The sequence below is a fragment of the Falco peregrinus genome, chromosome 1, assembly GCF_023634155.1.
Source record: "Falco peregrinus isolate bFalPer1 chromosome 1, bFalPer1.pri, whole genome shotgun sequence".
In the NCBI taxonomy this organism is placed as follows: domain Eukaryota; kingdom Metazoa; phylum Chordata; class Aves; order Falconiformes; family Falconidae; genus Falco; species Falco peregrinus.
Genome location: NC_073721.1, coordinates 101,856,284 through 101,877,927, shown reverse-complemented (window position 1 = coordinate 101,877,927; position 21,644 = coordinate 101,856,284). Strand labels below are relative to the sequence as shown.

Below are 21,644 nucleotides of genomic sequence, written 5' to 3'. Positions count from 1 at the left end.
AAGAACGACAGCAGACAGGTTTTGCCCAGCGCAATGAGCACACGTGAACGGTGGGGTCAGTTTGAAAATCTTTTGAGAAGTTGAATCTTCAACCAACAAAACTATTTTCTGCAGAGGGGTGCGCTCCCCTAGATGGCACTCGAAGCTATGCTTTCACTGTTCTGAGGCGGATAGATACTAAAGCAATAAGAAAACTACTTTCTCCTCTGCTGGTGAGCACAAATCTGACAGTGCTGGAGAAGCTGTTCAGTGGGACAGAGTTTCTGGGCAAGCTGGGACACTTTTCTGCTGGGAAAAATTGATGCTTATGAGAGTGCTTTTATTTTCTTTGCTGGCATCATGTGTGTTGGTTTTCTTCCACATATGAAGGAGGGGTTTGACTCAGACAGAGAACTGGATCTAAGAGGAACTTGAGATTATTTCCCTTGTTTCTTGTGAGACTTTTTAGGCCCCTTCATAGCTTGATTCTAATTTACTCTTTCTCTATTACAAAGGTAGAAATGGTTTAAATCGTAACCAGGCTTTGAATTTCTTAGTACTTTTCCATTTATGAAACAGGGTTAATAATAGCCCTTATCCATCCACATGTTGCTTTTCTCTTTCATTTAGATTATGATTTCTTCAAGTTAAGGACTGTACCAAGTGTAAGGTGGGGCCTCCAGTTAGCATTCATTAGCATCTCTTAATTATCTTTGGATGGATTTTCTAGTATGGTTGCAGGCAGTTCAGATTTTCCTCAGTATTAGTTTATACATGTCTAGAAAAAGTTGTTGGATTGGATCTTCAGCGTGGATGCTCTCTTCTGACCTGCTTTACCAGAGTGGCTTTTGTGCAGAGCTGCTGCGCTGTTCTCCCAGCAGCCTCACCCCTGAGGACACCTGCTTTGGTGCAGTGCCCTGCAGCTCCAGCACTGCTGCCAGCAATGCAGGTGACAGAAGACAGCACCTAGCTGGCTCCATAGGTTTATGAGCTCTGACAGGACTACAAAGTCACCTGGCTTGATGTTTTAGTATTCTTCCAAAAGTTTTAGTATTACCTGTTTTCAATGTTTTCCTCCCTTACCCAGGATTTTCCTTTCCCAGTTGTTCCAAATAAATCATACTTCTGTTGCTTTCACTCAGGTACCGAGAAAACTTTTCATCTACTGTGTATGCTATATCAATGTACACTTAATTTTTTTGAGAGTCATTAATATCTCCACAATCCATGGAAGACAGATCTTCCGTCATGGACATTGACTCACAAACCTCTGCTCTCTGCAGCTTCCTGAGGAGGTGGATAGGGAGGTGTTGACCTCTTCTCCCTTGGTATCCAGTGATGGAATGAGTGGCGATGGTTCAAAGTTGCACCAGAGGAGGTTGAGACTGGACGTTAGGAAGCATTTCTTTACCAAGAGGGTCAAACACTGGAACAGGCTTCAAAAGTGGTTGATGCCCCAAGCCTGTCAGTGTTAAGAGGCATTTGGACAATGCCCTTAATAACATCCTTTCACTTTTGGTCAGCCCTGAAGTGGTCAGGCAGTTGATTTGATGATGTTGTAGGTCCCTTCTAAGTGAAGTATACCTCTCCGCCCCTACCGGCCCCTCCCCCCCCCCCCATTCCCCACCCCCACCCCCCCTTCTTCATATTTATTATCTCATTCAGGATTAAATGTGGCTGTCTTGCCTTTGGGATAAGTGAGAGGTCCTGCTTCACATATAACAACAAAATAGCCAACCAATAGAGAGGTATTAATGAATTAACAATGCAAGAAATTACAGGGGTGGGAGTGTCTTTTTTTAATGCATTTATACTTCCTTTTGCATGTCAAATCACAGGTGTAGGTTTGTTTGTCTGGAGACTACGAAGATGTTTAGCTGAGCAGCCCACTTTTTCATGTTAAAATGTTAAGATGTTAAAAAATAAGGAGCAGTAATCAAGGAAACCTACCACAGTTAAAAGAACAGCCTGAGCATCTCAAACTAGGTGTGCAGGTAGGGTCAGAATCAGCCTGCTGATAAAATGTCTGTGTTCTGCAGGTCTGTGTCTGTACGCCTTGCATCCTTTTGAGCTCTGCTCTTAGCTACTCCTGAGGTCAGACCCTTGGGTCATACCTTGTTAACCCGGTTGCTTTTTTGCTGATCTTCACCTTTCCCAAAGCTGACAGTAGTCTATTTGGATGAAGGTTTTATTGCTGCTTCTTTTCTCCTCTTCCCTTAACAACGTCATTCATCTTTTAGAAACATCATAGTGATTATTGCTCTGCGGTCATTGCTGTCTCAGAGTTCAATTTTAGTTGACTTGATTCTCTCACCTTTGCAACAGATTCTTACATCTAGTGCTGTCTAGGTGGATTCCTATTTGTGGGCCTAAGTAAATGAATGTTACCCAAGAAACATTTTATGTGAAGGCTGTTTTGCAGGCAGATGCAAGCTGCTGTTAGAAGGGGATGTCCTTTACTATATACGTTACCTTTTTCTGGACTCAGGTTTTCTGTCTTGATCACTATGTTTTCCTCAGTCCTGATATACGCTGTTGCATCTGATGTAGTAATTTTGGGTCTATTGAACAGTGATTTTTATACTTAGGGAATTGTTGCATGATCCAAATAAATGATACATGCCTAACACTTACATGAACATTCTCTTCAGAGATAGAGTTCTCTTTGGAATAACTGTCAGCAATTCTTTTTAGAATATTTAAGCCTACCACAAAGATACAGAAATGAAGAACATCTCAAGCTACAGATGGTTAGACAACCAAGTACACTTCCTTTACGATCCAGTTTCTAAATGTTTTGTTGTGTCTGCTTTGCCTGTACTAAGTAGAATATAGAGAAAGAAAATAAAGAATGAGAAAACTACCATAAGGAGGTGTGTCTGTACATGTAAATCGATAGAACTTGGGATTGTAATGAGTGAAAAGTCTGAATTACCTGAATTACCCTATTGAGAAACTGTGATGTCATTAAGCAGCCATTTCAACCGGCAGTGGGGTATACTCAAACCTTTTTCAAATTTAAGCTGGGATTTTTCAGAATCAGAAAATGCTAACACTACTATCAGTAACTCACACTACTCAAGTTATTATTCATATGGTGAGTTTATTGTGAATTAAGATACAGACGGTGTTTTAATGATATATGTGAAGGCTGTCACATATGCACTCTGGTTTTCATTGTGCACTGGAGAGAAGCATTAATATAAACAAAGAAGCAAATAATTATATACATCTCCTTTCCCAGAAAATCTTTGAAGCAATTCCGCCACTGTGGCAGATCATTCTGTGCATTTAACTATTTGGTAAATATATACATTAAAATCTATTTATCCACATTTTAATAATTATTATTTGTCAGCATGTTTCATTTGGGTATCTTAAAAATGTGAATTAGTTATATGGGTTTTGGTATTGAATTTATTCTGTTGATTTTTTTAAAATCCTTTTAAAGCTAAATATGACCCACCACAATAATAAAAAAATGAGAAGAGAGGAAGAGGTAAAGTGCTAGTCTTTCTACACTAGTATTTTGGTTTTATTTTGCATTTTAAAATGTTTGTGGAATATACATATTACTTTAGCTGAAATAAAGAAAAATACTTTAATAAGAAAGCAAAAGTAGGTCAGAAAGGTCCAAAATCTAAACAGGTAAGTATAGTTCTCATAGTACTAGTTTATACTCCATTCTGGAAATAATCTATAATTAAACATAATCAGTGTGTTTTGAGAAGCATATCTAACAAGTCTTTTTGCTGTTGTTGAGCCTTTCAATGGTTTGTTTTCATGGATGGGCTCCTCTGTGCCTGTAGTAATTGTTGTCTTTGGGGCAGATCTGAAGAAATCAGTGTTTTTATCAGTGCACGTTATAGCACATCCATGTACTTGAAAATTTAAATGTAGTAAATTCTGTTAAACTGTTTTCATGAATATTTTGGGGTTTGTTTAATTTTCAGTTACTGGAAAAATTAAGAAAACATTATTTTCTGTACATGTAGATTATTTCATTTTCATTGAGGGTTGAGAAAAGACAATCTTCATTTGGTTGTCTCCCTGGGAATATTAGATTGACTATCTTTTTCTTTCTCCAGTAAGATTAGTTCAGTTCTTGCTGAAGACGTCACAATAGTTTTAGAAACTGGAACATTTGATGAGGCCCCATCAATTTCAACTTTTCCACCCTCTGTTGTTTCTTTAGGTGATAAGCTTTCTTGTGCATCAAAAAATACATCAGGTTTATCTGATGGGCTGTCTTCATCTGAGATTCTTCCCTCTTTATGACCCATCTCTTCTTTGTCAACAGTCTTAGCCTTTTTGGAAGGAGATGTGAAACCAAGCTTGGGAAATCTAAACCATCCAGTTTTTTCAGCTTGCTTAGAAGAATCAATATCTGATGCATCAGCAGGTTTTACATCTTCTGGAAGTGATTTTTTTACTTCTGTTTTTGAATCTGTGCTTGCTTCATCACCAGAAGATGAAAAGCCAATACTTGGAAGCCAAAATTTGAATCTTCCAGGAGATCTTTTACTATCAGTTTTTTCTTTTTCATTGGTTATGTCTTTTTCTTCATCTTCTAGTGCTTCAGCTACACCCTCCTTTTTAGGGAGAGGACCCGCAGTTACTTCTTCTGGTGACTTATCAGGAAGACCCTCTTCAAATTTACTGGAAGGCTTTACTTCAACAGCAAATGTTTTTACCTTTGGCAATCTTACTTCTCCACTAGGTTCTTCAGTCTCACTGTGTGGTTTGTCAGATAATTTAAGCTCAATAGTGCCAGTCCTCTGTGGTGCTACTCCAAAGCTTTCATCAGCACATTTAGGTTTGCTCACTGATTCACTTTCTGTAAAAGATGGCTCCTGGACTAGCACTTCTAAGTTACTGTGTGATTCAGGCAACTTCACCTTGAGCAATGAGAATCCTAAAGTAGGAGTTTTGACTTCTGATGAGAGAATCTCTGATTCTTTCAGTATTTCAGTAGTGTAAATCTCACACCTTTCAATAGCAACATGTTCAGGTTCTACTTTCTCACTCACTTCTTGGCCCTCTACATATGACCAATGAATGTCTTGCCCCGCATCTGAAAGGACAGACTCTATGGTAGTAGTCATCTGTGCTGTTTTAATGTCAGGTTCAGTCAGTGTTAGAATTTTGCTTTTTGCTTTTTGAATACTACCCTCTAGAGCCACTGGTGTTTCTTCAGGGATAGCAGAGCTTGCTTGCAGTTGCACTACTTCAATGTCAGTACTAGATCCCTTTGGATCCATTACCACTTTTGACACTGAAACATCAGCTTCAGTTGGAAGAGCTTTGAAAGTGAATTTTGGTATTTTTAGTTTAGGAATTTTAAGATTGACTTCTGGGCCACCTTGTGATTTTTGCATTGTTTCCACTGTTCTGGTAGATTCTTCCATATGATCTAGGCCAATAGATCCTTCTGTTTTTTGAAACTGCATTTCTGCTGTGCCTGTTTCAGTTTTAGATGCTGAATCAGCTTCTGACTTTGGCAAATTGATACCGTCTTCAAACCCCTGGATTTCTGAACACAACAATCCAAACTTTGGAATCTCAAGCTTGTATGGTTTAATTTTACTTGTTTCTGCTCTGTCTTCTACTTGCACTTCCACCCCTGCAGACATGTCCTTTTCAACACTTTTCACTTGAAATTTCATTTCTGGATCTAGTCTAGTAATTTTCACATCCATCTTCACTCTTGGAACTTCTACTTTTAGATCTTCCAGCTTAGCTATAACATAAGCACCATCTTCTGATCCCTTTGTTGTAGACCATGCATACGTAGCCCTTTTTAATTTGCTCCCTTCACTGTCTTTTCCCATAATCTTAATCTCACCCTTTATCTTTTCTTTTTTAATTACTGCCTCTTGGTTCTGAATATCTAGCTCTTCCTTTGGAAGACTAACATCTATTTTCTCCTGTAGTGCATCCAGAGTAATTTCAGCTGATGGTGGTTTCAATCCTACTCCTGAAGTCTCCAACTTAGTGGAACTTTCTACCTTTGGGAATTCTATATCCTGTGATTTGACTTTATGCTCTTGAAGTGTCACAGTACCTGTAGGAAACCTAGTTGTTGAACTGTCGCCTTTGACAATTTCTGAAGCACTTAAGTATGATTTAGACAATTCTGTTGAAGACACTGTGAATTCTGAAGTATGCATTTTGTGTCCTTCAGCACCGTGCCTAACTATGTCTGCGTAAGTTTCAGTTTTTGGAATATTCACTCTACTGTCTGATCCTTCTGTGGATAATAAAATATCTCCTTCCATCTTTGTCAAGCTAACATCAGAACTCTTCACAGAATCTCCTAATTTTTGAATCCCTTCTTTTCCAATAGTAATTTCAGCAACTGGGTGTGGTAATGAGAAGGTATTTTCAGCAACACTTACTTCAGTTTGTACTTTGGCAGAGGAAATGCCTGCTTGAGCTTTTTCCATACTTCTTTCAGTGTCAGCATCACCTTTTTTTTCCTTTAAGGATGCCCTGCCAAATGCAGGTATTCTGAATTTTGGCATTTTAAACCATCCCTGATGTTCTTCAGTTGGAACTTCTTCAGCTTTTATTTCATGTTCTTTCAATTTGCTTTCTTTCTCTTCAAGGCTTTCAATAGCTCCCTCTGTCACTGTTTTATACACTGACTGGGGGCTTATGTCTACCTTTGGAGTTTCAATATCAGCTGTCAGAACTTGGGGTGTTTTTATCTTACAAACACCTACTCCAGGATCTGACATATCAGGTGTAAGTTCTGATGCTGGAACTCCCACAGCAATGTCAGCAAATTCATTTGTCATTTTTAGCTGGGGTAGCTCAGCTTCTATTTTTGGAGAGGTAATCTCTGTCTCTGGGCCTTTCCCTTTTGTTAGGGAGATTCCAAATTTTGGCTTCTGGAATTCAGGCATTTTGATTTTCCCTTCAGGACCTTCCAATTTCATGTTTCTTCCATCCACAGCTGATGTTTTTTCTGTTACTGTTTCAGGGCTCCTCAGTTCAACTGAAGGTTCTCCTTTGGGGAACCTAATACTTGTTTTTTGTATGGTATCTTCATCGGCAGAACTTGATTTTAGGACAACCTGTTGAAAACTCCCCTCTGAGGGAGGCAGAGCAGCATCAGTCTTTGCTGAGCTGACTCCTGTTTCAGTTTGGGAGGCTCCAGTTTCTATTTTAGAAAACCCCAGAGTGGGGATCTTAACATCTGCCAGTTTTATGCTTATTTGTGCCCCTTCTTCTGTCCTTTCGGAATGACTTCTTTCTATATCAGGTATCTGTATTGAATCATCACCCTTTCCTTCTGTTTTAGGAATAGTAGCATCAGCTTCAACTTTTGCTGAATGGGTCTGAGATTTGGGAACCTTGATCTTGGAAAGTGAAATTTTAGGCATGACAAATTGAGGTTTTTTAATTGGGCTTTTTTGTTCAACTTTTCCTGCAGATATTTCCAGATCAAGGGCTGGCCCAGTACCTTGATCATCAGTTGCAGTTCCTCTCACTTCTGTGTCTGTTCTGCTTGACATTACAGCAAGTTTCTGATCTTCCAAACTTGCTACGGAATCCAGTTTAACACTTGCTTCCTTCTTTGGTGACCAACTGAAGGATGGAAGTTTGAATTTTGGCATTTTGAAATGTCCTTCTTTCTCTTCTCCATCTCCATCTTGCTTTATTTCCCCTTTGATTTTTAGTGCTGCGTCTGAATCATGAATATTGCTGTCTGATTTTGGAATAGAAATGTCAGCTGTTGGGAGGTGAACATCAGCCTCTGATGCCTTATTGTCAGCTTTGATCATTTTGACTTCAGAGCTGTAAGTTTCTTTTCCTGTACCACATTCCATATCCAAATTCGGGGCTTCAATAGCAATATCAGCTATTTCTACTGTTGCTTTTAACTGGGGAGACTTGACTTCTGATTTGGATTGGCTGACTTTTTCTGACACTTTCCCTTTAGAATGTGCAATTCCAAATTTTGGCATTTGGAATTTGGACATTTTTGTTTTAACTTCAGGACCTTCAATTTTTATTTCTACATCGCCCACAGCAATTTCACTTGACGTTCTTTCAACAGTTGTGTCAGGACTCTTCACCTCAAGGGAGCCTTCAGTTATCATCTTGATATCTGAGGTGGAGAGGCTAGCATTAGCAGCAGCTGATTTCAATGTCATTGATGGGAGACTGACATCCAGCGTTGGTGCATCTACAACAACTTCAGCATCAGAGACCTTAGTCGGTATTTCAGCATCAGCATCAGTCATATCAGATGTTATCCTTCCCTTAGAAATTTCAGATTCAGATTTGGAACCAATGTCACTTTCTGATGGTTTTCCCTTAGACCTAGTAATTCCAAATTTTGGTTTTCTGAATTTAGGAATTTTAACTGTAAAGACTGTGTCACCCACAGACGTTTCCGCAGCTGTTGTTTTCCCTCCAGGCTTCAGACTGCCTTGCTCCAAAGAACCATCTTCATTTAAAAACTGAAAATCTGTTCCTGGAAGATTTTCATCAGCAATAGATGATATTTTTGATTCAGATTCTGCTATATTAATTTGGTATTTAGTAAGAGTAATGTCCCACTTTGGTAAAGAGGAATCCTGTTCACTTTTAGAAGAAACAATATCAACTTTAGAGAAACCAAGGCTAGGAATTCGGAATTTAGTATTTTTAGAGACACTATCCCCCTTACTATCAGGAAGAATTTTAGATCCAGCGCTGCCTGTAAGAACAGCAGGGGTTTCCTCTGTTACAGAATAACAAACAGCTTCTGCTACAGAAAATTCACCTCCAGATTTACCCTGTCCGTGAGGTTTAAAACTTTTAGAAAGAGAAACCTTAGGCATTTTAAATAGGGAACTTTTAGATTTACCAATTTCATCCTCTTTTAAAGGTGAGGAATCAATTCCAACTTCAACAGCAGATGTTTGGATGTCGGCCCCGGGCAGGGTCACATCGACTTCGGCAGCTCCCGATGGCACTGTCACTTGGGGCTCCTTGAGGCTGACGTCCACATCAGCGGCCACAGTGCCCTTGGCCTCTCTGCTGCTGGACCAGCCAAAGGAAGGCATGCCGAACTTGGGCATCTTGAACTTGCTGTCCTTGGTCTTCGCGGCCTCCTTCTCCGAGGCTTTGGTTTCCCCTTCGAGGGTGAGGGCCGCCTCGGGTGCCTGCACGTCGACGCTGGCCTTTGGAAGGGTGACGTCGACGGACGGGAGGCTGATGTCCACCTTGGGAGCTTTGATGTCAGCTTTGGGCATTTTGAGGGAGGGCTTCTCCAGCTTCCAGCCAGCCCCTTCGGTTTTGAGGCCCAGCGTGGGGCCCTCCGCTGCAGCCGTCACGGTGGCAGAGGGAAGGTCGACCTGTGCGGTGGGCAGGCTGATCTCGCCTTCGGGCCCTTCCGCCTTGGGGAGCGACACTCCAAATTTGGGCTTGTCGAACTTGGGCATCTTAAACTTCCCTTTCAGGCCCGTGGCTTCCAGCTCGGCCCCGTCGAGGGAGCCTTCGGCTGTAGGCCCTTTAAGGTCTATCTCGGGCGCCTGGAGCTCGAGGGAGCCTTCGACGGAGGGCAGCTTGATGTCGGGGGCCGCGATGCTGATGTCACCAGTGCCGGCCTTGAGGTCTGCCTCCGGGAGGCTGGCGTCGACTTTGTGCAGGCTGACCTCTGCATCCAGTTTGGGAGCCTTGACGGTCGGCTTGGAGAAGGCCACGCTGGGCACCTTGACTTTCGGCATGTGTATTTTCATGCCGCCGCCCTCAACTTTGCCGGCAGCCACCTCCAGGCCGCCTTCGACGTCGGGGCCCTGCAGGGCGACTTCGCCCCCCTGGACTTCGGCCTGGGCTTCGGGCAGCGCGACCTCGGCCTTTGGCAGGCTGACCTGCACGTGGGGACCTTTGACTTTGGGCAGCTTGACGTCGGGCAGCTTGACGCTGGGCATCTTGAATCGACCTTTCTCGCCGTCTCCTGCGGCGGCTGTCTCCAGGGCCACCTCCACGCCAGGCGCTTGGGTGTCGGCCCCGGGCAGGGTCACATCGACTTCGGCAGCTCCCGATGGCACTGTCACTTGGGGCTCCTTGAGGCTGACGTCCACATCAGCGGCCACAGTGCCCTTGGCCTCTCTGCTGCTGGACCAGCCAAAGGAAGGCATGCCGAACTTGGGCATCTTGAACTTGCCGTCCTTGGTCTTCGCGGCCTCCTTCTCCGGGGCTTTGGCTTCCCCTTCAATGGTGAGGGCCGCCTCGGGTGCCTGCACGTCGACGCTGGCCTTTGGAAGGGTGACGTCGACGGACGGGAGGCTGATGTCCACCTTGGGAGCTTTGATGTCAGCTTTGGGCATTTTGAGGGAGGGCTTCTCCAGCTTCCAGCCAGCCCCTTCGGTTTTGGCGCCGGGGACGTCGGCTTTGAGGCCCAGCGTGGGGCCCTCCACTGCAGCCGTCACGGTGGCAGAGGGAAGGTCGACCTGTGCGGTGGGCAGGCTGATCTCGCCTTCGGGCCCTTCCGCCTTGGGGAGCGACACTCCAAATTTGGGCTTGTCGAACTTGGGCATCATAAACTTCCCTTTCAGGCCCGTGGCTTCCAGCTCGGCCCCGTCGAGGGAGCCTTCGGCTGTAGGCCCTTTAAGGTCTATCTCGGGCGCCTGGAGCTCGAGGGAGCCTTCGACGGAGGGCAGCTTGATGTCGGGGGCCGCGATGCTGATGTCGCCAGTGCCGGCCTTGAGGTCTGCCTCCGGGAGGCTGGCGTCGACTTTGTGCAGGCTGACCTCTGCATCCAGTTTGGGAGCCTTGACGGTCGGCTTGGAGAAGGCCACGCTGGGCACCTTGACTTTCGGCATGTGTATTTTCATGCCGCCGCCCTCAACTTTGCCGGCAGCCACCTCCAGGCCGCCTTCGACGTCGGGGCCCTGCAGGGCGACTTCGCCCCCCTGGACTTCGGCCTGGGCTTCGGGCAGCGCGACCTCGGCCTTTGGCAGGCTGACCTGCACGTGGGGACCTTTGACTTTGGGCAGCTTGACGTCGGGCAGCTTGACGCTGGGCATCTTGAATCGACCTTTCTCGCCGTCTCCTGCGGCGGCTGTCTCCAGGGCCACCTCCACGCCAGGCGCTTGGGTGTCGGCCCCGGGCAGGGTCACATCGACTTCGGCAGCTCCCGATGGCACTGTCACTTGGGGCTCCTTGAGGCTGACGTCCACATCAGCGGCCACAGTGCCCTTGGCCTCTCTGCTGCTGGACCAGCCAAAGGAAGGCATGCCGAACTTGGGCATCTTGAACTTGCCGTCCTTGGTCTTCGCGGCCTCCTTCTCCGGGGCTTTGGCTTCCCCTTCGAGGGTGAGGGCCGCCTCGGGTGCCTGCACGTCGACGCTGGCCTTTGGAAGGGTGACGTCGACGGACGGGAGGCTGATGTCCACCTTGGGAGCTTTGATGTCAGCTTTGGGCATTTTGAGGGAGGGCTTCTCCAGCTTCCAGCCAGCCCCTTCGGTTTTGAGGCCCAGCGTGGGGCCCTCCGCTGCAGCCGTCACGGTGGCAGAGGGAAGGTCGACCTGTGCGGTGGGCAGGCTGATCTCGCCTTCGGGCCCTTCCGCCTTGGGGAGCGACACTCCAAATTTGGGCTTGTCGAACTTGGGCATCTTAAACTTCCCTTTCAGGCCCGTGGCTTCCAGCTCGGCCCCGTCGAGGGAGCCTTCGGCTGTAGGCCCTTTGAGGTCTATCTCGGGCGCCTGGAGCTCGAGGGAGCCTTCGACGGAGGGCAGCTTGATGTCGGGGGCCGCGATGCTGATGTCGCCAGTGCCGGCCTTGAGGTCTGCCTCCGGGAGGCTGGCGTCGACTTTGTGCAGGCTGACCTCTGCATCCAGTTTGGGAGCCTTGACGGTCGGCTTGGAGAAGGCCACGCTGGGCACCTTGACTTTCGGCATGTGTATTTTCATGCCGCCGCCCTCAACTTTGCCGGCAGCCACCTCCAGGCCGCCTTCGACGTCGGGGCCCTGCAGGGCGACTTCGCCCCCCTGGACTTCGGCCTGGGCTTCGGGCAGCGCGACCTCGGCCTTTGGCAGGCTGACCTGCACGTGGGGACCTTTGACTTTGGGCAGCTTGACGTCGGGCAGCTTGACGCTGGGCATCTTGAATCGACCTTTCTCGCCGTCTCCTGCGGCGGCTGTCTCCAGGGCCACCTCCACGCCGGGCGCTTGGGTGTCGGCCCCGGGCAGGGTCACATCGACTTCGGCAGCTCCCGATGGCACTGTCACTTGGGGCTCCTTGAGGCTGACGTCCACATCAGCGGCCACAGTGCCCTTGGCCTCTCTGCTGCTGGACCAGCCAAAGGAAGGCATGCCGAACTTGGGCATCTTGAACTTGCCGTCCTTGGTCTTCGCGGCCTCCTTCTCCGGGGCTTTGGCTTCCCCTTCGAGGGTGAGGGCCGCCTCGGGTGCCTGCACGTCGACGCTGGCCTTTGGAAGGGTGACGTCGACGGACGGGAGGCTGATGTCCACCTTGGGAGCTTTGATGTCAGCTTTGGGCATTTTGAGGGAGGGCTTCTCCAGCTTCCAGCCAGCCCCTTCGGTTTTGGCGCCGGGGACGTCGGCTTTGAGGCCCAGCGTGGGGCCCTCCACTGCAGCCGTCACGGTGGCAGAGGGAAGGTCGACCTGTGCGGTGGGCAGGCTGATCTCACCTTCGGGCCCTTCCGCCTTGGGGAGCGACACTCCAAATTTGGGCTTGTCGAACTTGGGCATCATAAACTTCCCTTTCAGGCCCGTGGCTTCCAGCTCGGCCCCGTCGAGGGAGCCTTCGGCTGTAGGCCCTTTAAGGTCTATCTCGGGCGCCTGGAGCTCGAGGGAGCCTTCGACGGAGGGCAGCTTGATGTCGGGGGCCGCGATGCTGATGTCGCCAGTGCCGGCCTTGAGGTCTGCCTCCGGGAGGCTGGCGTCGACTTTGTGCAGGCTGACCTCTGCATCCAGTTTGGGAGCCTTGACGGTCGGCTTGGAGAAGGCCACGCTGGGCACCTTGACTTTCGGCATGTGTATTTTCATGCCGCCGCCCTCAACTTTGCCGGCAGCCACCTCCAGGCCGCCTTCGACGTCGGGGCCCTGCAGGGCGACTTCGCCCCCCTGGACTTCGGCCTGGGCTTCGGGCAGCGCGACCTCGGCCTTTGGCAGGCTGACCTGCACGTGGGGACCTTTGACTTTGGGCAGCTTGACGTCGGGCAGCTTGACGCTGGGCATCTTGAATCGACCTTTCTCGCCGTCTCCTGCGGCGGCTGTCTCCAGGGCCACCTCCACGCCAGGCGCTTGGGTGTCGGCCCCGGGCAGGGTCACATCGACTTCGGCAGCTCCCGATGGCACTGTCACTTGGGGCTCCTTGAGGCTGACGTCCACATCAGCGGCCACAGTGCCCTTGGCCTCTCTGCTGCTGGACCAGCCAAAGGAAGGCATGCCGAACTTGGGCATCTTGAACTTGCCGTCCTTGGTCTTCGCGGCCTCCTTCTCCGGGGCTTTGGCTTCCCCTTCAATGGTGAGGGCCGCCTCGGGTGCCTGCACGTCGACGCTGGCCTTTGGAAGGGTGACGTCGACGGACGGGAGGCTGATGTCCACCTTGGGAGCTTTGATGTCAGCTTTGGGCATTTTGAGGGAGGGCTTCTCCAGCTTCCAGCCAGCCCCTTCAGTTTTGAGGCCCAGCGTGGGGCCCTCCGCTGCAGCCGTCACGGTGGCAGAGGGAAGGTCGACCTGTGCGGTGGGCAGGCTGATCTCGCCTTCGGGCCCTTCCGCCTTGGGGAGCGACACTCCAAATTTGGGCTTGTCGAACTTGGGCATCTTAAACTTCCCTTTCAGGCCCGTGGCTTCCAGCTCGGCCCCGTCGAGGGAGCCTTCGGCTGTAGGCCCTTTGAGGTCTATCTCGGGCGCCTGGAGCTCGAGGGAGCCTTCGACGGAGGGCAGCTTGATGTCGGGGGCCGCGATGCTGATGTCGCCAGTGCCGGCCTTGAGGTCTGCCTCCGGGAGGCTGGCGTCGACTTTGTGCAGGCTGACCTCTGCATCCAGTTTGGGAGCCTTGACGGTCGGCTTGGAGAAGGCCACGCTGGGCACCTTGACTTTCGGCATGTGTATTTTCATGCCGCCGCCCTCAACTTTGCCGGCAGCCACCTCCAGGCCGCCTTCGACGTCGGGGCCCTGCAGGGCGACTTCGCCCCCCTGGACTTCGGCCTGGGCTTCGGGCAGCGCGACCTCGGCCTTTGGCAGGCTGACCTGCACGTGGGGACCTTTGACTTTGGGCAGCTTGACGTCGGGCAGCTTGACGCTGGGCATCTTGAATCGACCTTTCTCGCCGTCTCCTGCGGCGGCTGTCTCCAGGGCCACCTCCACGCCGGGCGCTTGGGTGTCGGCCCCGGGCAGGGTCACATCGACTTCGGCAGCTCCCGATGGCACTGTCACTTGGGGCTCCTTGAGGCTGACGTCCACATCAGCGGCCACAGTGCCCTTGGCCTCTCTGCTGCTGGACCAGCCAAAGGAAGGCATGCCGAACTTGGGCATCTTGAACTTGCCGTCCTTGGTCTTCGCGGCCTCCTTCTCCGGGGCTTTGGCTTCCCCTTCAATGGTGAGGGCCGCCTCGGGTGCCTGCACGTCGACGCTGGCCTTTGGAAGGGTGACGTCGACGGACGGGAGGCTGATGTCCACCTTGGGAGCTTTGATGTCAGCTTTGGGCATTTTGAGGGAGGGCTTCTCCAGCTTCCAGCCAGCCCCTTCAGTTTTGAGGCCCAGCGTGGGGCCCTCCGCTGCAGCCGTCACGGTGGCAGAGGGAAGGTCGACCTGTGCGGTGGGCAGGCTGATCTCGCCTTCGGGCCCTTCCGCCTTGGGGAGCGACACTCCAAATTTGGGCTTGTCGAACTTGGGCATCTTAAACTTCCCTTTCAGGCCCGTGGCTTCCAGCTCGGCCCCGTCGAGGGAGCCTTCGGCTGTAGGCCCTTTGAGGTCTATCTCGGGCGCCTGGAGCTCGAGGGAGCCTTCGACGGAGGGCAGCTTGATGTCGGGGGCCGCGATGCTGATGTCGCCAGTGCCGGCCTTGAGGTCTGCCTCCGGGAGGCTGGCGTCGACTTTGTGCAGGCTGACCTCTGCATCCAGTTTGGGAGCCTTGACGGTCGGCTTGGAGAAGGCCACGCTGGGCACCTTGACTTTCGGCATGTGTATTTTCATGCCGCCGCCCTCAACTTTGCCGGCAGCCACCTCCAGGCCGCCTTCGACGTCGGGGCCCTGCAGGGCGACTTCGCCCCCCTGGACTTCGGCCTGGGCTTCGGGCAGCGCGACCTCGGCCTTTGGCAGGCTGACCTGCACGTGGGGACCTTTGACTTTGGGCAGCTTGACGTCGGGCAGCTTGACGCTGGGCATCTTGAATCGACCTTTCTCGCCGTCTCCTGCGGCGGCTGTCTCCAGGGCCACCTCCACGCCGGGCGCTTGGGTGTCGGCCCCGGGCAGGGTCACATCGACTTCGGCAGCTCCCGATGGCACTGTCACTTGGGGCTCCTTGAGGCTGACGTCCACATCAGCGGCCACAGTGCCCTTGGCCTCTCTGCTGCTGGACCAGCCAAAGGAAGGCATGCCGAACTTGGGCATCTTGAACTTGCCGTCCTTGGTCTTCGCGGCCTCCTTCTCCGGGGCTTTGGCTTCCCCTTCGAGGGTGAGGGCCGCCTCGGGTGCCTGCACGTCGACGCTGGCCTTTGGAAGGGTGACGTCGACGGATGGGAGGCTGATGTCCACCTTGGGAGCTTTGATGTCAGCTTTGGGCATTTTGAGGGAGGGCTTCTCCAGCTTCCAGCCAGCCCCTTCGGTTTTGGCGCCGGGGACGTCGGCTTTGAGGCCCAGCGTGGGGCCCTCCACTGCAGCCGTCACGGTGGCAGAGGGAAGGTCGACCTGTGCGGTGGGCAGGCTGATCTCACCTTCGGGCCCTTCCGCCTTGGGGAGCGACACTCCAAATTTGGGCTTGTCGAACTTGGGCATCATAAACTTCCCTTTCAGGCCCGTGGCTTCCAGCTCGGCCCCGTCGAGGGAGCCTTCGGCTGTAGGCCCTTTAAGGTCTATCTCGGGCGCCTGGAGCTCGAGGGAGCCTTCGACGGAGGGCAGCTTGATGTCGGGGGCCGCGATGCTGATGTCGCCAGTGCCGGCCTTGAGGTCTGCCTCCGGGAGGCTGGCGTCGACTTTGTGCAGGCTGACCTCTGCATCCAGTTTGGGAGCCTTGACGGTCGGCTTGGAGAAGGCCACGCTGGGCACCTTGACTTTCGGCATGTGTATTTTCATGCCGCCGCCCTCAACTTTGCCGGCAGCCACCTCCAGGCCGCCTTCGACGTCGGGGCCCTGCAGGGCGACTTCGCCCCCCTGGACTTCGGCCTGGGCTTCGGGCAGCGCGACCTCGGCCTTTGGCAGGCTGACCTGCACGTGGGGACCTTTGACTTTGGGCAGCTTGACGTCGGGCAGCTTGACGCTGGGCATCTTGAATCGACCTTTCTCGCCGTCTCCTGCGGCGGCTGTCTCCAGGGCCACCTCCACGCCGGGTGCTTGGGTGTCGGCCCCGGGCAGGGTCACATCGACTTCGGCAGCTCCCGATGGCACTGTCACTTGGGGCTCCTTGAGGCTGACGTCCACATCAGCGGCCACAGTGCCCTTGGCCTCTCTGCTGCTGGACCAGCCAAAGGAAGGCATGCCGAACTTGGGCATCTTGAACTTGCCGTCCTTGGTCTTCGCGGCCTCCTTCTCCGGGGCTTTGGCTTCCCCTTCAATGGTGAGGGCCGCCTCGGGTGCCTGCACGTCGACGCTGGCCTTTGGAAGGGTGACGTCGACGGACGGGAGGCTGATGTCCACCTTGGGAGCTTTGATGTCAGCTTTGGGCATTTTGAGGGAGGGCTTCTCCAGCTTCCAGCCAGCCCCTTCAGTTTTGAGGCCCAGCGTGGGGCCCTCCGCTGCAGCCGTCACGGTGGCAGAGGGAAGGTCGACCTGTGCGGTGGGCAGGCTGATCTCGCCTTCGGGCCCTTCCGCCTTGGGGAGCGACACTCCAAATTTGGGCTTGTCGAACTTGGGCATCTTAAACTTCCCTTTCAGGCCCGTGGCTTCCAGCTCGGCCCCGTCGAGGGAGCCTTCGGCTGTAGGCCCTTTGAGGTCTATCTCGGGCGCCTGGAGCTCGAGGGAGACTTCGACGGAGGGCAGCTTGATGTCGGGGGCCGCGATGCTGATGTCGCCAGTGCCGGCCTTGAGGTCTGCCTCCGGGAGGCTGGCGTCGACTTTGTGCAGGCTGACCTCTGCATCCAGTTTGGGAGCCTTGACGGTCGGCTTGGAGAAGGCCACGCTGGGCACCTTGACTTTCGGCATGTGTATTTTCATGCCGCCGCCCTCAACTTTGCCGGCAGCCACCTCCAGGCCGCCTTCGACGTCGGGGCCCTGCAGGGCGACTTCGCCCCCCTGGACTTCGGCCTGGGCTTCGGGCAGCGCGACCTCGGCCTTTGGCAGGCTGACCTGCACGTGGGGACCTTTGACTTTGGGCAGCTTGACGTCGGGCAGCTTGACGCTGGGCATCTTGAATCGACCTTTCTCGCCGTCTCCTGCGGCGGCTGTCTCCAGGGCCACCTCCACGCCGGGCGCTTGGATGTCGGCCCCGGGCAGGGTCACATCGACTTTGGCAGCTCCCGATGGCACTGTCACTTGGGGCTCCTTGAGGCTGACGTCCACATCAGCGGCCACAGTGCCCTTGGCCTCTCTGCTGCTGGACCAGCCAAAGGAAGGCATGCCGAACTTGGGCATCTTGAACTTGCCGTCCTTGGTCTTCGCGGCCTCCTTCTCCGGGGCTTTGGCTTCCCCTTCGAGGGTGAGGGCCGCCTCGGGTGCCTGCACGTCGACGCTGGCCTTTGGAAGGGTGACGTCGACGGACGGGAGGCTGATGTCCACCTTGGGAGCTTTGATGTCAGCTTTGGGCATTTTGAGGGAGGGCTTCTCCAGCTTCCAGCCAGCCCCTTCGGTTTTGGCGCCGGGGACGTCGGCTTTGAGGCCCAGCGTGGGGCCCTCCACTGCAGCCATCACGGTGGCAGAGGGAAGGTCGACCTGTGCGGTGGGCAGGCTGATCTCACCTTCGGGCCCTTCCGCCTTGGGGAGCGACACTCCAAATTTGGGCTTGTCGAACTTGGGCATCATAAACTTCCCTTTCAGGCCCGTGGCTTCCAGCTCGGCCCCGTCGAGGGAGCCTTCGGCTGTAGGCCCTTTAAGGTCTATCTCGGGCGCCTGGAGCTCGAGGGAGCCTTCGACGGAGGGCAGCTTGATGTCGGGGGCCGCGATGCTGATGTCACCAGTGCCGGCCTTGAGGTCTGCCTCCGGGAGGCTGGCGTCGACTTTGTGCAGGCTGACCTCTGCATCCAGTTTGGGAGCCTTGACGGTCGGCTTGGAGAAGGCCACGCTGGGCACCTTGACTTTCGGCATGTGTATTTTCATGCCGCCGCCCTCAACTTTGCCGGCAGCCACCTCCAGGCCGCCTTCGACGTCGGGGCCCTGCAGGGCGACTTCGCCCCCCTGGACTTCGGCCTGGGCTTCGGGCAGCGCGACCTCGGCCTTTGGCAGGCTGACCTGCACGTGGGGACCTTTGACTTTGGGCAGCTTGACGTCGGGCAGCTTGACGCTGGGCATCTTGAATCGACCTTTCTCGCCGTCTCCTGCGGCGGCTGTCTCCAGGGCCACCTCCACGCCGGGCGCTTGGATGTCGGCCCCGGGCAGGGTCACATCGACTTTGGCAGCTCCCGATGGCACTGTCACTTGGGGCTCCTTGAGGCTGACGTCCACATCAGCGGCCACAGTGCCCTTGGCCTCTCTGCTGCTGGACCAGCCAAAGGAAGGCATGCCGAACTTGGGCATCTTGAACTTGCCGTCCTTGGTCTTCGCGGCCTCCTTCTCCGGGGCTTTGGCTTCCCCTTCGAGGGTGAGGGCCGCCTCGGGTGCCTGCACGTCGACGCTGGCCTTTGGAAGGGTGACGTCGACGGACGGGAGGCTGATGTCCACCTTGGGAGCTTTGATGTCAGCTTTGGGCATTTTGAGGGAGGGCTTCTCCAGCTTCCAGCCAGCCCCTTCGGTTTTGGCGCCGGGGACGTCGGCTTTGAGGCCCAGCGTGGGGCCCTCCACTGCAGCCATCACGGTGGCAGAGGGAAGGTCGACCTGTGCGGTGGGCAGGCTGATCTCACCTTCGGGCCCTTCCGCCTTGGGGAGCGACACTCCAAATTTGGGCTTGTCGAACTTGGGCATCATAAACTTCCCTTTCAGGCCCGTGGCTTCCAGCTCGGCCCCGTCGAGGGAGCCTTCGGCTGTAGGCCCTTTAAGGTCTATCTCGGGCGCCTGGAGCTCGAGGGAGCCTTCGACGGAGGGCAGCTTGATGTCGGGGGCCGCGATGCTGATGTCACCAGTGCCGGCCTTGAGGTCTGCCTCCGGGAGGCTGGCGTCGACTTTGTGCAGGCTGACCTCTGCATCCAGTTTGGGAGCCTTGACGGTCGGCTTGGAGAAGGCCACGCTGGGCACCTTGACTTTCGGCATGTGTATTTTCATGCCGCCGCCCTCAACTTTGCCGGCAGCCACCTCCAGGCCGCCTTCGACGTCGGGGCCCTGCAGGGCGACTTCGCCCCCCTGGACTTCGGCCTGGGCTTCGGGCAGCGCGACCTCGGCCTTTGGCAGGCTGACCTGCACGTGGGGACCTTTGACTTTGGGCAGCTTGACGTCGGGCAGCTTGACGCTGGGCATCTTGAATCGACCTTTCTCGCCGTCTCCTGCGGCGGCTGTCTCCAGGGCCACCTCCACGCCAGGTGCTTGGGTGTCGGCCCCGGGCAGGGTCACATCGACTTCGGCAGCTCCCGATGGCACTGTCACTTGGGGCTCCTTGAGGCTGACGTCCACATCAGCGGCCACAGTGCCCTTGGCCTCTCTGCTGCTGGACCAGCCAAAGGAAGGCATGCCGAACTTGGGCATCTTGAACTTGCCGTCCTTGGTCTTCGCGGCCTCCTTCTCCGGGGCTTTGGCTTCCCCTTCAATGGTGAGGGCCGCCTCGGGTGCCTGCACGTCGACGCTGGCCTTTGGAAGGGTGACGTCGACGGACGGGAGGCTGATGTCCACCTTGGGAGCTTTGATGTCAGCTTTGGGCATTTTGAGGGAGGGCTTCTCCAGCTTCCAGCCAGCCCCTTCGGTTTTGAGGCCCAGCGTAGGGCCCTCCGCTGCAGCCGTCACGGTGGCAGAGGGAAGGTCGACCTGTGCGGTGGGCAGGCTGATCTCGCCTTCGGGCCCTTCCGCCTTGGGGAGCGACACTCCAAATTTGGGCTTGTCGAACTTGGGCATCTTAAACTTCCCTTTCAGGCCCGTGGCTTCCAGCTCGGCCCCGTCGAGGGAGCCTTCGGCTGTAGGCCCTTTGAGGTCTATCTCGGGCGCCTGGAGCTCGAGGGAGCCTTCGACGGAGGGCAGCTTGATGTCGGGGGCCGCGATGCTGATGTCGCCAGTGCCGGCCTTGAGGTCTGCCTCCGGGAGGCTGGCGTCGACTTTGTGCAGGCTGACCTCTGCATCCAGTTTGGGAGCCTTGACGGTCGGCTTGGAGAAGGCCACGCTGGGCACCTTGACTTTCGGCATGTGTATTTTCATGCCGCCGCCCTCAACTTTGCCGGCAGCCACCTCCAGGCCGCCTTCGACGTCGGGGCCCTGCAGGGCGACTTCGCCCCCCTGGACTTCGGCCTGGGCTTCGGGCAGCGCGACCTCGGCCTTTGGCAGGCTGACCTGCACGTGGGGACCTTTGACTTTGGGCAGCTTGACGTCGGGCAGCTTGACGCTGGGCATCTTGAATCGACCTTTCTCGCCGTCTCCTGCGGCGGCTGTCTCCAGGGCCACCTCCACGCCGGGCGCTTGGATGTCGGCCCCGGGCAGGGTCACATCGACTTCGGCAGCTCCCGATGGCACTGTCACTTGGGGCTCCTTGAGGCTGACGTCCACATCAGCGGCCACAGTGCCCTTGGCCTCTCTGCTGCTGGACCAGCCAAAGGAAGGCATGCCGAACTTGGGCATCTTGAACTTGCCGTCCTTGGTCTTCGCGGCCTCCTTCTCCGGGGCTTTGGCTTCCCCTTCGAGGGTGAGGGCCGCCTCGGGTGCCTGCACGTCGACGCTGGCCTTTGGAAGGGTGACGTCGACGGACGGGAGGCTGATGTCCACCTTGGGAGCTTTGATGTCAGCTTTGGGCATTTTGAGGGAGGGCTTCTCCAGCTTCCAGCCAGCCCCTTCGGTTTTGGCGCCGGGGACGTCGGCTTTGAGGCCCAGCGTGGGGCCCTCCACTGCAGCCGTCACGGTGGCAGAGGGAAGGTCGACCTGTGCGGTGGGCAGGCTGATCTCACCTTCGAGCCCTTCCGCCTTGGGGAGCGACACTCCAAATTTGGGCTTGTCGAACTTGGGCATCATAAACTTCCCTTTCAGGCCCGTGGCTTCCAGCTCGGCCCCGTCGAGGGAGCCTTCGGCTGTAGGCCCTTTAAGGTCTATCTCGGGCGCCTGGAGCTCGAGGGAGCCTTCGACGGAGGGCAGCTTGATGTCGGGGGGCCGCGATGCTGATGTCGCCAGTGCCGGCCTTGAGGTCTGCCTCCGGGAGGCTGGCGTCGACTTTGTGCAGGCTGACCTCTGCATCCAGTTTGGGAGCCTTGACGGTCGGCTTGGAGA

The 21,644-nt window shown here is 54.0% G+C and overlaps 1 protein-coding gene across 1 annotated transcript in view; it reads right to left on the bottom strand.

Moving 5' to 3' along the window:
- Positions 1–3,062: 3,062 nt before the first annotated feature.
- The window catches only part of LOC101922004 (neuroblast differentiation-associated protein AHNAK), a 31,768-nt gene continuing 13,186 nt past the window's right edge, over positions 3,063–21,644 (bottom strand). The window contains exons 7-8 of the mRNA XM_055803395.1: positions 14,688–21,302; positions 3,063–13,640 (exon numbers count right to left, since the gene is read on the bottom strand). Of these exons, the coding sequence (XP_055659370.1) occupies positions 4,014–13,640; positions 14,688–21,302 (16,242 nt within the window). The 3' untranslated portion in view covers positions 3,063–4,013. The remainder of the gene's footprint in view (positions 13,641–14,687; positions 21,303–21,644) is intronic.